The 15207-nt window shown below is 46.4% G+C and overlaps 1 protein-coding gene across 4 annotated transcripts; it reads left to right on the plus strand.

Moving 5' to 3' along the window:
• The first annotated feature begins 6383 nt into the window (after positions 1-6383).
• Positions 6384-13939, plus strand: LOC105287008 (zinc finger protein 157). Of its 4 annotated transcripts, XM_020034223.2 has the most exons (6): positions 7026-7654; positions 7750-7881; positions 8039-8137; positions 8207-8271; positions 11251-11643; positions 12337-13939. In XM_020034223.2, the coding sequence occupies exons 1-6, from the start codon at positions 7325-7327 to the stop codon at positions 13484-13486; spliced, it is 2169 nt and encodes a 722-aa protein (XP_019889782.1). In that variant the 5' UTR covers positions 7026-7324; the 3' UTR covers positions 13487-13939. The 4 variants fall into 4 exon arrangements, with proteins under 4 accessions (XP_019889783.1, XP_019889785.1, XP_019889782.1 ...); XM_020034224.2 differs by lacking the exon at positions 12337-13939 and having other exon boundaries at positions 6384-7654; positions 9930-11366; XM_020034226.2 differs by lacking the exons at positions 11251-11643; positions 12337-13939 and adding an exon at positions 8821-9923 and having other exon boundaries at positions 6384-7654.
• The last annotated feature ends 1268 nt before the right edge of the window (positions 13940-15207 follow it).

The raw sequence follows: 15207 nt of genomic DNA on the forward strand, positions 1-15207 counted from the left end.
ACAGGCGAGTTGCGGAATGAGAATGCAACGAGAGTCACCCTCTCGCTCCTCGAAATAGCGCACGCTCCCTTATTATTAGACGCGCCTAGGGCGAATACCTCACATGCAGAAATAATCACACTCTGTTGTAAATATAATTTTATATGTACGAGCGCGGCGAGATTAAGGGTGGTTTGCGCGATCGACGCGATGAGGCCGAAGCGAGACTGACGTAATCACTAGAGCAGAATGCTTTGGTTCGTGCTTCAAATATCTCATCGTAAAAATATAGGAAAAATTATTTCGCAATGTGATGAAAACAATTCATGTTGCATCTAACTCATTTATTATAGTTTTTCTAGTATTTTTATAACTTGGAATTTCGAGAAGCTCGAAAAAATAGCCTGTGAAATTTTTATATTTTCATCTCGCAAATATTCGATACAAGTTTTTATAAAAAACATTTTTATATCAAGTTTTAATGAGATTCGAAATTTGCGATTTCAAGTCAATGCTCGGCCCCGTGATGCAGCATCGAAATGACATGTTGTCAACGCGAATTCGCACGATACACGAACCGGAATCACGCGATGCAGCAACTAGCTGCGTTTTTATATTACACGGGAAAATCACTTTGCGCAATTTTATGCGAGTTCGCGTTACCCGTCGTCGATCGCGGAATGCCACCCTGCGAACGTCACAGTTTCAACGTGACGCTCTCGAAAGTCATGCTCTCGAGTATCAATCTTCCGCTTAAATGCAGCAAGCAAGCAAGCCTAAATGCAGCAATAATGTAACAAATGTAGAACTCTCGCTCGAAGCGCGCTTCGATGATCCTTTCGCTATCATAATTGCATTTCGCGTATCCGAATCGCGCGAGTATCCGCCGCGAGCGCCTTCGTCAGTCTCGGGATGATCAAGACGAAGACGTAGTCTCGTCGCTGATTATCTTTTCGCAACTCGTTCCTCCGTGCATCCGCCGACCTTCAGAAATTGCCGGAGATTCGGCGGATGAGCTAAATCAGTTAGAAAAGCGCGAAATAGTTGAGCAATTCCGCGCTGATTCAATCTCGCGCAACGAAAAGTTACTTCTTTCGACTCGCGGAGGGCGCCAAAGGGAGCGAGAGAGGAAGACAGGAGAAGAAAGAGAAAGAGCGGCTTACCAGCAAAGTATTATTCAATTAATTAATTATTCCGTTAAGACGATAAGTTAACGAATCGTACCGAGACTTGGCGTGAATTGCGCTGAAGCTCACTCGCGGCACTCTGCACGCAAGGGAAGAGAAAAGCCCCAAAGAACCAAGAGCGAAATCTGCGATTGGCCAATTAGCCGGATTTCTCAAGTTGTAGCCGAGGCAGCTAGCAATTAATTTTCATGTTTCGGATGAACGAAGAACGGGACGAAGGATTCGCGGATACTTGCGCGAGCTACAGAATTGTCAGGACTGTATCACTCGCGTACTCTAGTTTTCTACCACGTGGCGGCGATTAATCGCGAGAGCGATGACTGGCCGGAGCGCGAGAACGAAGACGAGAGGGAAAGAAAGAGAGAGAGAGAGAGAAAGTGTACAGTACGATATGGCTCCCTTATCACAATGACAGTCACGCAGATCAAAAGGAAACACTGCATACAATCAAAGCGAGGGTGACGCGAAAAAAGGCGAAACCGATCCGAAGATCGAGAGAGAAAGGTAAAAGAGAGAGAGAGAGAGAGAGAGAAATAAAATTGAGGAAGTTACACGCTTTTGTATCTGATTGCGTCCATGTTAATTAAGTGTTTCGCGCGATGTTGTTTCATTTTTCTTGTGCATAGCTTGTATAATACGTACGCGGCGAAAGAATTTAAGTTATTATTGTTTTATTATTTAAACGAGCGAGTGCAGCCCCAAGCTGGGACTGGGACGCGGATTTCCGTTATGGAGATCACGATTAATTGTTGCGCATCGCGTGTTGCAAGCGAGCGAAGCACGTACGGGGCGATCCATGTACGCGTGATCCAAAGATATTGCAGTTATTGCATTTTTGTACAGCAATTTAATTTATCCGCAAAATATTCGACGCTCAATTATTCAAATCAAGCACCTCGGAGTAGCGTGACGTTTAAGATTGCAACTTTCCACATGAAAAATAATTTATCCGAATTGCAAAAATGTTACGCAGAAAAAAAACGTGCAACGTTGTGATTTCAAGCCATTACAAAATCGAACAAATTAGCGCGTATGAATTTACAAGAAATTGTTGGATCACGCAATTGGATCACTCGATACGTGCGTGAATCGATGCGTTCGATTCGCAATACCGTCACTTTCGTTCAACGCTTTCCGTTGTCCTCCCCCGCGCAACGCGCGTGAGGATGGCGAGCCCTCGCAGGGCTGAACATAAACGTGAGTGAGAAAGCGAGAGAGATGAGAGGGAAAAGGAAGAGAGAAATAAAGAAGAGAATGTACGAGAGAAAAGTTAGAGGTAGAACGTTCCCTCACCCTTCGCGCGCGTATACGTGAGCCGCGGAATTATTATTATTTATCGATTTGCATTTTTCGAGGGGACATGGATGCACCTTCCCTCCACCGTCCTCCCCGGCAGCTCCCAACCCCGCATTCTGGTACCGCTACATTTCTTAGCGGCGGTTTTTAGCGCTATAGACGAAACAGAGGACACAATTACATAGGCACTAGAGTACCCCCGAAAGAAATAAGGGGTAACAAGTAGCATCTCTTGTGAAAGTTAGCTCGCACGGGCGTTCCACCCTTTTTGTCGCGCCGTGTTCCGTCTCGCGAGCGGTCTCCGCACAGTTCCGTCCCGCGTTTCACGCTAACGCTAAACGTTCAGCTTCAGAGCCTCCGTTCGATCGAACGGAATCACGAAGTGTAATAACAAATTGTAACACGAGAATTGTATTAAATTGTAACACAGCGTCACGCGATCGGCATTGCGACAGATTGCCAGGAAATAAAGGCAATCGCTTGCCCTTATTTTCTTTACGGACCTCCGAAATAGAAATAGCGTACTTGCAAGACTCGAATGCGATCTTCATGTACAGTATATTGGGGACTGGACCTGATCACCCACCCACGATTTAGCGTTTAGCGTCGAATTTTGCGCGACGGCGAGCGTCAAACGGGACAGTCGACGGAAGGGAGGAGTGCCGGCTCGCAGAACAGGGTAACTAGCTCTAACATCTATCTCTTACGTCTCAGTTAAGAAACAAGAAAGCTCTGTCACAACACTCGTTCACGTCACGGTAACACGCCACCGCGGGTGCCGCGCATTTCCCCTCACGGAATGTCGGCCTGCTGGCCAGTCTCGAGACACCCTATCACACACCTTCGTACTAATAAACGATTTACTATTCGATTTCACTGCGACGTCTACCATTATTTTCACCCCCATCATGCTGCGCCACTCGCCACCGGAGAAAAAAATCCTCCGTTCACCTCGTGATTCTTGCAGAAAAATTCGCGGAAACCTTCGTTGCATGCAACCACACCCACAGAAAAGATTTCTGGACTTAATGCTATTACTCTTTAATCTATCGTAAAATAAGATCGCTATAGCGACAATCATATTTATTATTGAAAAGAAGCATATTTTAATCTTGAATAGAAAATTCGAAAATCTAGATTCAAATAATCTTCGTGCTATCTCATTCATTTTCTCAGAAGGATTTAGATACAAATTTCTAGCAAGTTCAAAATATTCTTGATTTCACAATATTGTCAGATCTAAAAGACATCTTATTCTATTCTTGTAAGAGAATTTGTAGAATCTGCACAAAACGGCCAATATTTATGTGTTGCAATCGAAAATCGGGAAAGTGTTTCTGTTATTTACAATGAATAAGTGCAAAAGATATGGAAATGTCTTATCTCGAATCTTATTTCTCAAGTAAGTATATTGTATATACTTACTTACATTTCCATATCTTTTAATATTTCTTGCATTGTAAATAACAGAAACACTTTCCCGATTTTCGATTGCAACACATAAATATTGGCCGTTTTATCGGAATAAAGGACGCAGAAGCGCCGAGTCGACGAGCGACTGTGAGAAAATGATGCGTCGACATCGACAAAGCCTATTATAAAGTGGTACTAATATCAAATTATTCTACATACAAGAATATATAAGCATAAATTTGTACATGTTACTCTTGTCTGAAGACAGTAAGACAATCTTATTTAATTCGAGAGAGAAGAATAGAAATTACTGATTTAAATTAAAAATTGTTTTATTTTCATATTTTTTATACTTGTAATACGATTAAATTAGTGAAGAATATTTTTCGTCTTGTTATCAGAAATCCTTTCTGAGGGTGCATCCTCGTCCTTACATCTCGGCGCTATCGATCTTTTTTATATCGAGGACATCGAAATAAACGTTTATTTATTTCTTGAACGTCATGAAAGTCGGACTGATCATATCAATGTTCCAAAAAAATATATTCCCTTGTTTGACGACTTAACATTGGCTGTTTATTATTTCAGTCGTTGGAAATGTACGGAATAATAAGTTACGTTGGTCGCGTGCGGTCCAGAAATAAAATAGAGACTCAAATAGTGATTTTTCGACGGAGACAAAATATAAAAGCAGGGAAACGCGAAACGAGCAGCACCTACGTGTCGTGTACGATAATTATACAGTGATTAACGTAACGCTGGCGATTCAGCTGAAGTGTATTCGGTGCTTTCAGCTGTCGAGCAAATGCAAATGCACGTCATCTACTGTCATCAAGCCTCACCGTTATCAAGCATCGTATAATCAACGTAAGTAGCAGACAAATAATATATAATGTAACGCACTATCTATATTGAATATACATACAGAAAAACACGTATCAAACGGAAACGGGATAAAACTGCAGGTTTTCATATAAAATTCGATGTAATAAAAAATAGTAAGCACGAAAACGATATGTATTGCGCGCGGATTGCTATTACGGTATTACTGCGCTCGTCATGCAAATACATACATACACGACCATGTAATGTGAATTTCCGATATTTATCAAGTTTACATGTTTCGAGCGACCGTTGCTGCGGTAAAATCATAATACCGGATATCCCCCCGGCATATGTCCAATCCGTTCTACGTGAACTCAGCAGTCCACTTTTAATGCTTTTAAAGTTTAAATATACGAATGGTAGCATTTCGTTTATAACTGTTAATAAATAATTTCGTTTGTAAGTTAACGCAAACAAGATTATAGCATTTTGAAAAAGTGGTTGGCAGCCAACTTTAAGGTGAAATAATTTTGATGATTTATATTGATTCAGAATCATTAGTAGATTTAATCGCTATTTAATCCCTGATTTAATCGCGCGCGGATTGCAAGCGCTCTTATATCGCTGTCATTACATCATCGGGCGCGCGTCATTCGCGAGCGCGTGCAAATATGAAAGCTCGATTGTTTAATCGGTCAATAAAGCGCACGTATGCACGCATCAGTCTGCGTGAAGCTCCCTCCTACCAGCCCGCCCTGAATATCGTTAATAATTAAACGCGAGGATGAGGGAAGCGTTGTTTCAATCCTCTCATTACACCCACAATGACGGTAGTCGCTAGTCTGTGCGATTATTCATGGCGAGCGGCGAAGTCAATTACGAGAGGGAGAGAGCATTACCAAATTTTCGAAGGATGCAAAATGTTAAATGGAAACAATGACATTTCGACGACTCGCAGGCGACGCCTTTTGCTCTTTTCAACGATAACGAATCGAGAGGATAAATATTCCGAGAGTGAAAAAGTGAGAATACCGGCAAATTGTAAATCAATGTTGCCCCAAATTGTGCCATCGAGCTGCTATTGCTCGTGTTTCAATGGCTCCACGATGTTTCGGTAATTAACTGAATCAATCGCACGTATCTTCTTCATGTTCGCCATTAATATTACGAATCAATGCAATATTAACCCTTTGCCTGTAAACGGGGGTCGTTTGTGTCCGGCCGAAAGCGACTATCTTCGGTACCTTAAAAACGGAGGAAGGGAGCCGCCTTGGACTATGTCGTGTAAAATTGTATCCAGACAGTGTACACACTCCCCAAGTTTAGTAAGCTTAGTCCACATACAGCCAGTACAGCAAGCAGTTCGAATTGCGTCTGGACGTAAACGACCCTCGTTTACAGTTAACGTATACCAAGTGTGTAGGTGAGTGACTTTTTCATCAACTCTTTTTACATTTTTTATAAAGATTTGTAATATATATTATTAGAAAATAAGTTTCAAGACAAAATCTTTAGTGTAAGTACACTTTTTAGCAGTAAAACATAATTATTTTTTCTCATATCAACAATTTTTATATGTAAATATTCTTTACTCAAACTATTTTTGTGAATAAAATAACATTAAAATTTAAAAGTATTGATTTTCTTGTAAAATACTTGTATTTGCATGCTTAAACAAATGTTTTAAAAATGCTTTTTTCATGCTCAAAAATTAAGCTTTTTTTTTATTGTGCCATATTGCAATATTTTTTTATTGAAAGTATTATCCTTACGCTTTAATTTCCCGTTTGATTTTTTTATTTCGATAATTTGTCCCCACATTATAATTTTTTAAACAAAATAGTACGTTTTCCGTGTTTCACTTTGTTTACATAACCACATTGTTTAAACAAACTATTTTTTACTTGGTTTTCCGATTGATTTACAAAATAGAAGAGTCAATATAACTATACGAATTGTTTCAGATTTTTTAAAACAGTTTAACCTATTTTTTAATGAGGTGGACGTAAATGACCCCCGTTTACAGGATAAAGGTGCCATAAAAACGTTTACAGGCAAAGGGTTAAATTACGTAAATGGAAGCAATCAGAGTGAGAAAACCATGTAAACCGCACTTGCGCGTTATCCAACACAGACGTGTTTCATGAATTTTTTAAACATGAATTTTTAATTACTCCAAATTAATGCTACATTGTTCTACTCTAAATCCAAAAACCACGCAATCGTTATCGTTTTCAATCATCTCGCGAAGGATGAGCGGCGAAACGCTTTCCCAACGTTTGAACCTGCCCGCGTCGGCCAAGCTACGGAGCAAGCGTCGATGTAGCGATCGACCGACCAACCAGCAGCCGTGAAGCTCCAAATGGCACATTCATTCGTTCCATTCGGCTTCTGTGGGATCACTACGATGTGTAGTTTATGAAAGTCAGGTACGCTGGTGGACGTCAGAACAGAAAACGCAGAACGCGGGAGAACTGCGTCCGTGCATTAAGCGTTCGCAAGTGCCGGCTACCGGTGATCGGGAAGCTTCACCTCGACTTCTTCGACTCCTACGTTGAACAAGTGCCATCGGACACGTGGTTCATAAACTCCGAATTCATCGCATTCATCAGTGATCAGTCGGCATGGAATCCAGGAACTCGTCGATGCTGGAATCCTCCAGGGAGGAGAACGTGCTATCATACGAGACCGTGAAGAGCACGGTGACGCGAGACGATCGAAGCGAGTTGGAGACCGAAGAGGGCTTCCTCCTGGTGTCGCAGGCGCAGCAGGAGCGGTACGCTGAAGAGGAGAACGTCGACGAAGCGACGTTAAAGGAGCGGACAGCAGCCCTCGCCTTCATAAACCTCTGCAGGATATGCGCGAACGCGAACGACCACCTGATCCCGATCTTCGAGGGCGACGGTGTAGAGCGGAACTTGGCCCAGAAAATACTCAAGCACCTGCCAATACGCGTACGTAAAACAGTATCGTTAAGCGTGGAATTTCGAGGCTGAGCAGGCCAGTTAGCGAGTCTGTAGGTACTCATAGACTTCTCTGGTGATCGCAGATCTCGGAGGACGACAGCCTGCCGTTGCAGTTGTGCTACCACTGCGCTACCACGCTGCTGGCCTGGCACGAGCTGAGCGAGGGATGCCTGAACGCGGAACGGAAGTTGCTGGGGATGCAGGGCAAGCAAGAGGTAAAACGATGCGCAAAGAGACTCCTTGAGATCGTGACGCGTCGGCTCTTCCAGTGAGCTTTGCGTTGGTGCACGTTAACCGTGCAAGACAGCAGACTTGTCGTTTTTCTTCCGCTTCCGATTTCTAACTCGAGAATTAACGCAGAGACTTTTGCAGTATGACACTCCCGCAATGTCTCTGGACAATTTGGAGGTGCCTGCGCCGATTACAACGATGGAGACAACCGTTAACATTGCCAACAGCGAGGCCTCGGAAGTGAGTACGATGAAAATGCAATTAGACGCTAGTTTGCATGAGGGATACAGTTGCGTCTCTGTGTTGTAGCCGGACCAGCAGGCTGATGATAAAACTGAAGCGCGGGGGACAGAAGAAACCGACGAATCCAACAGGTAATGATTTCGTAGCTTTGTAATTTGTTAATTATACATAGAAAAACACAGAGTTCGCTCTTTCACCGGCTGTTCTCTGTCCACGTAAGCGTAGCTTCACTTATATAATCGCCACGATATTTCTAGCGTGGATAAAATGCCGATACGAGTGCTTGTTTAATTGCTTTCCTTGAAAAGATGGATGTACGATGCGTTTGACGCGTCGAACACGAACGAACGACGGTCGGATTCTAGCACAGTGTGCGACTCGAGCGACGTGAGCCTAAAAACTGATTTCCCGAGAGCACGAAAGACGATTTGGCGGCAAGAGCAATTTTAGCGGCGGCTTAACGAGACAGAATTCCGAGCGAGGCGTATAGAAAGAGAAAGTGCGACGTGCCGGAGGTCCGCTTTAAAGAAATTATAATTTAAAGAAAAACGAGCAAAGCATCGGTGCAGGCAAAGCCGGCGATCGAAACGGCAAATCGCTCGGCCGTCATCCGCTCGCGCGAAACTGCGATCCGCTCATCAAGTCAAGTCATCTGGAGTCAAGTTTCGGCTATTTTCCAGGTCCTGCGGCGTCCGGACACCGTCTAGAGTGTTCCAGGACGCGCAGAGAGCGTTTTGGAAGCCATACAGAAAACGATGCCGGCCGAGAACGCGACCGAGAGGGCCGAGCGCGACGGCCGAGGACAGCGATTCCGTGTGGATCGCCGTGATGGACGTGGCGTTAGATGAGCAACCGGTCGCCGAAGCGTCAGGCCTGCGGAATAACGATCAGACGAGACCGCCCGTCCGGACGAGCGAGGAGGAGCGTGTCGCGAGAGATCACGAGACGAGCAACGATCGAGCCGTCGCGAAGAGCCACGATCGGATCACGGACGACGATCCTATCGATCCCATGGACGTCGCGAGCGAAGACAAGTATCTGCAGGAGACGATCGGTGATGACAAAGTGTCCTCCTGGCAGAAACCGGAATCGTTCCAGTGCGCCGAGTGCGGCAAGTGCTTCAAGTTGAAAGACTCGTACTTGCGCCACATGAGGATCCACAAGAACGAACGACCGTTTACTTGTCACGTTTGCGGCAAGCAGTTCCGTGATTCTGGCGGGCTCACTCGACATCTGAAGGACGTGCACGCGAAGCTGAAGAACTTCACGTGCGACCTGTGCGGCCGTTCGTTCGCCTCGAAGGCGACGCGAGAGGATCACCGGCGCACGCACACCGGCGAACGACCGTACGTCTGCGATTCCTGCGGCAAGACGTTCAAGTCGAAGGCGTCGCTGTACATCCACGGCAAGCTGCACACCGACGAGTTCCCGCACGCGTGCTCGTACTGCGGCAAGCGGTTCCGCCGTCGGCAGGAAGTGCTGGCCCACGTGACCACGCACACTGGTGAGAAGAACCACGAGTGCGACGTGTGCGCGAAGAAGTTCCGCGTCAAGTCCGAGCTGGCGCGGCACAAGCTCATCCACTCCGAGGAGAAGCCGTTCGTCTGCCTCAAGTGCGGCCTGGCGTTCCGGCAGAAGCGTTACCTGAACAATCACGATAAGAGCCGGCACGGCGAGTCCCTGCGCGCGTCCTAACGATAAAAACGCGCCCTTTGCGAGAACCGGAGCTGGAGGCCGCGCGCCTGCGAGGAAAGCTGATTCACAGCTTGCCGCTTTTTTGTTTTTCCAGGTGTGGCCCGGGGAGAGCTTTCGCGGCACGTATCACCGCTCTCCGGCCGAGTAACGTCGCGATAGAGCACGAGAGCGACGTGGCCGGAGGCTTAACCGCGATCGTGGGCAGCACTACAGAAAACTCGGAAAGAGAGACGCAAGATTCGTCGGACGACGTGAGATACGACGAGAGAACGGACTCGAATGCCTCGCAACGTGAAGAGGAGACTCGAGCAACGATCTCACGCTCAGCGGACAAGCTCCTGAAGAACTACACCTGCGACAGCTGTCAGCGCGCGTTCAAGAGGAAATATCATCTGATACGTCACATAGCAGCCTGCAAACCCAACTCGACCAACGAGAAAAATGCGTCAAAGCGTACTAGGACGATGAAGAGAAGAAGGAAGAACGGCAATTTGACGAAGAGACGAGAAGACTCCGACTGTCGAACGGAAGACGCGGGAATCGCGAGCGATGACGGAGATCGCCGCCGCGTTGCACCAACGAGGTCGCCACGACGGAAACGATCCGCGACATATCCCTGCGCGTACTGCGAGCACGTTGCGGAGAAGCGGAAGCTGCTGAACGCCCACGTAACCGAGGCGCATCCGGAACTCGCGAAGAGGAGCCGCAAGTCATTTGTGGCCACGGATACAGTGACGCGCGCCAGGATAGAGCACGACGGCAGAGTGTACTATCACTGCGCCGAGTGCGGGAAGAATCTGAACTCGCCGTACACGTTCTACTGGCACGTCCGGATCCACACGGGCGAGCGGACGTTCACGTGCCACCTCTGCGGCAAGCGGTTCCGCGTGAATCAAGGCCTGGCACGTCACCTCCGCGAGACGCACGACGGCATCAAGAACGTGGCGTGCGACCTGTGCGGCCGCATGTTCTCCACGCGACGGAACGTCGAGGACCACCGACGTATCCACACGGGCGAACGGCCGTACGTGTGCAACGTGTGCGGCAAAACGTTCAAGCAGAAGGCTTCCCTGTTCGTGCACAATCGCACGCACACCGACGTGTTCCCGCACAAGTGCGGGCACTGCGGCCAGGCGTTCCGCACGCGGCCACCGCTCGTGTTGCACATCACCAAGCACACTGGTGAGAAGCCGCACGCCTGTGACGTCTGCGGCCGTCGTTTCCGGATCAAATACGAGCTGAAGCGTCACCGGTTGATACACTCCGACGAGAAACCGTGGTGCTGCACCGACTGCGGCCTGTCCTTCCGACAGAAACGCTACTTGGTTAATCATAGAAGGCTCAATCACGAGTCGCCGCGCTGCTCTACCGCTGCTCAAGTCGCTGCGAAATAAATGACTTGACTTTCTTTTCAGATGCACGCGTCAAGCGTCGAGCGACGAGACAGAAAAATCGAGGAGAGCTAGCGAGATTAACGTCGAGAATGCTCAATCGACAATATATCGCGACTCCGAGCAAGAACCCGCGCAGGAATCTAAGAAAGAATCGGAGGAGGAAAGTCAAAGAAACGAACTCTTCCCGTGTGAAAAGTGCAGTATGTCTTTCCCCTACGAGTACGATTTACTGATGCACATCAAGGCCGCACACATGCTATTGTCTTTTACCTGTCCCCTCTGCAACGAGACGTTCTTCTTGCCATACGACATGAACAAACACCTAGGAATCGTCCACGACTTCCACGAGAATGAGGATTTTAATCGCTTTGTGTGCGACGTGTGCGGGAATCCTCCGACAACGTTGAAGCGGCGGTACGGTTTCAATGAACCCCACTGGAGCCCCTTGTGTACAACCTGCGAATGCGTGTCCGAAAAGACCTATGATGAATTATTGTCCTTCTCGACGCAATTCTTACAGTATCACTGCGATTTGTGCGAGGATGCCTTTAAGACGAGGCTAAAACTGGACGACCACTATAGCATGCACTTCAACTTGAAACACAATTGTGCTTCCTGCGAGCATTTTGTCTATGAATGTAAACTAAAACCTTCATATACCTGTTCATTCTGTAACATGAAGTTCATTCAAATAGAGTGCCTGCGGAAGCATAAATGCATAGTGGAATTGGGCAAGAATGTTCCAGAAGAATCGTACAGAGAGCGTTTCTTCTTGTAGAAGTATGAGACACAGAGGTTTACGAATGTCATAAGTTCAATGAATACGTCAAAATATTTATTTTCAGTTTTGCGTCAGGCAACTAATCTACTTAACATTTTAATTCAACTTACAACGTTTCCTTAGACTCCATTCGAGATCCGTCTATCTCTATCGGAACAATCAATCAATCTTTGAACTGTCTAAACGAATTAAGCAAGTAAGCTAGATGAAATGTCTGCATTCTAATATTTTTTATACGGTATATAAGAGGCAAAATTATATATAATGCAACAATGGAAATGCAGTAAACGAGAATGACTAATCAGAAGTGTTCTCCATCTGTACAGATTGAAAAAGCCAATCACCCATAATCGGATAACTGACCATGAGGCTAATCTCAAGACACTTGCAGAAGAATTCAGAAGCAAAGTCGACTCGTCTCAAACGAAAAACTCCGACAGGATCAACAAAAATTCGAAGAATACCTCGTCTCTTACGAATGACATCGCTACCGACGTACCGGCTGAACGTTCATCTTGCACAAACGATGCGTCTTCCAAGACTCACTCGTCTAAATCGACAAACGGCGACGAAGAGGAGACAACTGAGAGTACGGAAACCCCCAGATCCACCGGGGATCCCACTGCTATCCTGAAAATCCTGAAAATACGCGCAAATTGCCGAAAGAAGCGCAAGCCGAGGAACACGCGGCAGGAACTTGGAGAACTTCCAGCCGAGGAAACGCACGAGTGCAATTCCCATCCGAGAGAGATCGACAAACAGATCGCCGATGCCGAAGAGCCGGAGAACGACACCTCGACGAGCCGACTGAACACGACCTGCCGATTCTGCGACAAGAAATTCCACTCGCGGAAGAGCTACTGGGCGCACAGGCGCACGCACACGAGCGAGAAGTCGTACACGTGCCACGTGTGCGGCAAGCAGTTCACCCAGAGTGGTAGCCTGTACTACCACCTGAAGCACGTGCACGACGGCGTGAAGAACCACGCGTGCGACATTTGCGGGCGCAGCTTCGCCATGAAGACCGCCATGGAGGATCACCGGCGCATCCACACCGGCGAACGGCCGTACGTCTGCGACTCGTGCGGGAAAACGTTCAAGACGAAGGCGTCCCTCTACATCCACGGGCGCACTCACACGGACGAGTTCCCGCACGCGTGCACGTACTGCGCGAAGCGGTTCCGGTGGCGGCAGCAGATGCTCGGCCACCTGACCGTGCACACGGGCGAGAAGAATCACACGTGCGACGTCTGCGGCAAGGGCTTCGGCGTGAAGAACGACCTGACGAGGCACCGGCGCGTCCACTCCGACGAGAAGCCCTACACGTGCCAGCGTTGCGGCATCAGCTTCGGCCAGAAGCGGTACCTGAGGAGCCACGAGCGCCTGAAGCTGGGCACGTGCGGGTTCTCGCGGAACTACAGTCGAGTCGACCCGGACCTCTGCCATCGAGTGCAGTCCGAGTCCGGGAAGCCGTGAGTCGAGTAGCTTCTCTGTGGAGAATTCCTGATACAAAGCGTCTTCCGGGGAATCTGGATTTCTGGATTCAGAAGCAAGAGTGATCGAAGACTACCCTGAAGGGTCACTCAAAAATCTTTCGGATCCGGCTCGACTCGGTTGAAAGGTGGAGCCAGACGTTGACGACCGTTACTTGAGGAAGCGGGACGAAATCGAGGATGTTTTATCGTGATAGCGTTGGATGCGCCGATGCCTCAGAAAATGTCATGAAATATGTATCGATTTTGTAGATATTTGTACTGATACTGTAATTGTACAACGTATGCGCTAATTTCCTTATTGGAACATGCATAATGCATTTTTACTCGTCACTATTGTTATACAATAATTGAATTTCTTGTGCATCACGAGACGATATTCCATTGTAAAAACTTGATGAGAGTCACGATTAAATGGACAGATGATTCAACAGTACAAGATGATTTTATAATTTCCATTCTATTACTTCCGGTTAGGTAAACGTTCGGGGAACTCTGACTCTGATTCCTCTGTTCAAACGAGAGAGTTGTTCGGATGAGACCGGCATTGTCACCGACACGCAGGGTGAAAAATGCGAGGGTTCGAGAGTGTCCGCACGGAAGGCGGACTATAGTTGGAACAACCTTGCACGTGCACGTAACACATCGAAAACTATTTATAAATGAAACACCGCCAGCGTATTATTGCTCCAAAATAAGTTGCCCAACACGCGACGTCCACGCTCTTGACGTCTTTGTACACGGTGTCCAAGAGAAGGCCTGTGACAGCGCACGTCATACTTTTCAACGAATTTGTGATTTCCAAAATGCTCGCGTCTCTCAATTTAAAACTTTTTAATATCTCAATAATTACGATTCCGTCATGATTTCTCGCGATATAATTATTGGGTTGGCCAAAAAGTAATTGCGTTTTTTTTTATATAAATAAAAGGCGAATTTTTCATGGGAAACAAAAACTTTATTAAACAATATATTGTCCATTTTGTTTGATTATCTTTTGCCATTTTTCAGGCAACTTCATGATTCCGCGCTCAAAAAAGTTCTTATCTTTTTCAGCAAAAAGCAATTCCAACAACGATTTCATATCCTCGTCAGCAGTAAAGGTTTTACCATTCAAGGCGTTTTGCAAAGAACGAAACGAATGGTAATCTGATGGTGCCAGGTCTGGCGAATATGGTGGATGTGGTAACACGTCCCCTCCAAGCTGCAACAATTTTTCACGAGTGACCAAACTTGTACGTGGTCTAGCGTTATCATGGTGAAACGCAACACCTTTGCGATTCACCAATTCTCGACGTTTCTGTTTGATGGCATCATTTAATTTATCCAGTTGACGACAGTATACGTCTGAATTAATGGTTTGATTCCTTGCAAGCAGCTCAAAATACACAATACCTTTAAAGTCCCACCAGACTGACAGCATAATCTTTCTTTGGTGAATATCTGCTTTTCAAGTGCTTTCAGCAGGTTCATCACGCTTGCTCCACCATCTTTTTCGTTTGACGTTGTTGTAGACGATCCATTTTTCGTCGCCTGTTATTATACGTCTCAAAAATGGATCATTTTCCTCACGTTTCAAAAGAGAATCGCAGATGTCAATACGCTTAGTGAGATGAATTTCTTTGAGCTCATGTGGTACCGAAATATCGAGCTTACTAATGTATCCAAGTCGTTTGAAATGGTTTTCAACACTCGATTTCGATA

Source organism: Ooceraea biroi, chromosome 12, assembly GCF_003672135.1.
Source record: "Ooceraea biroi isolate clonal line C1 chromosome 12, Obir_v5.4, whole genome shotgun sequence".
Taxonomy (NCBI): domain Eukaryota; kingdom Metazoa; phylum Arthropoda; class Insecta; order Hymenoptera; family Formicidae; genus Ooceraea; species Ooceraea biroi.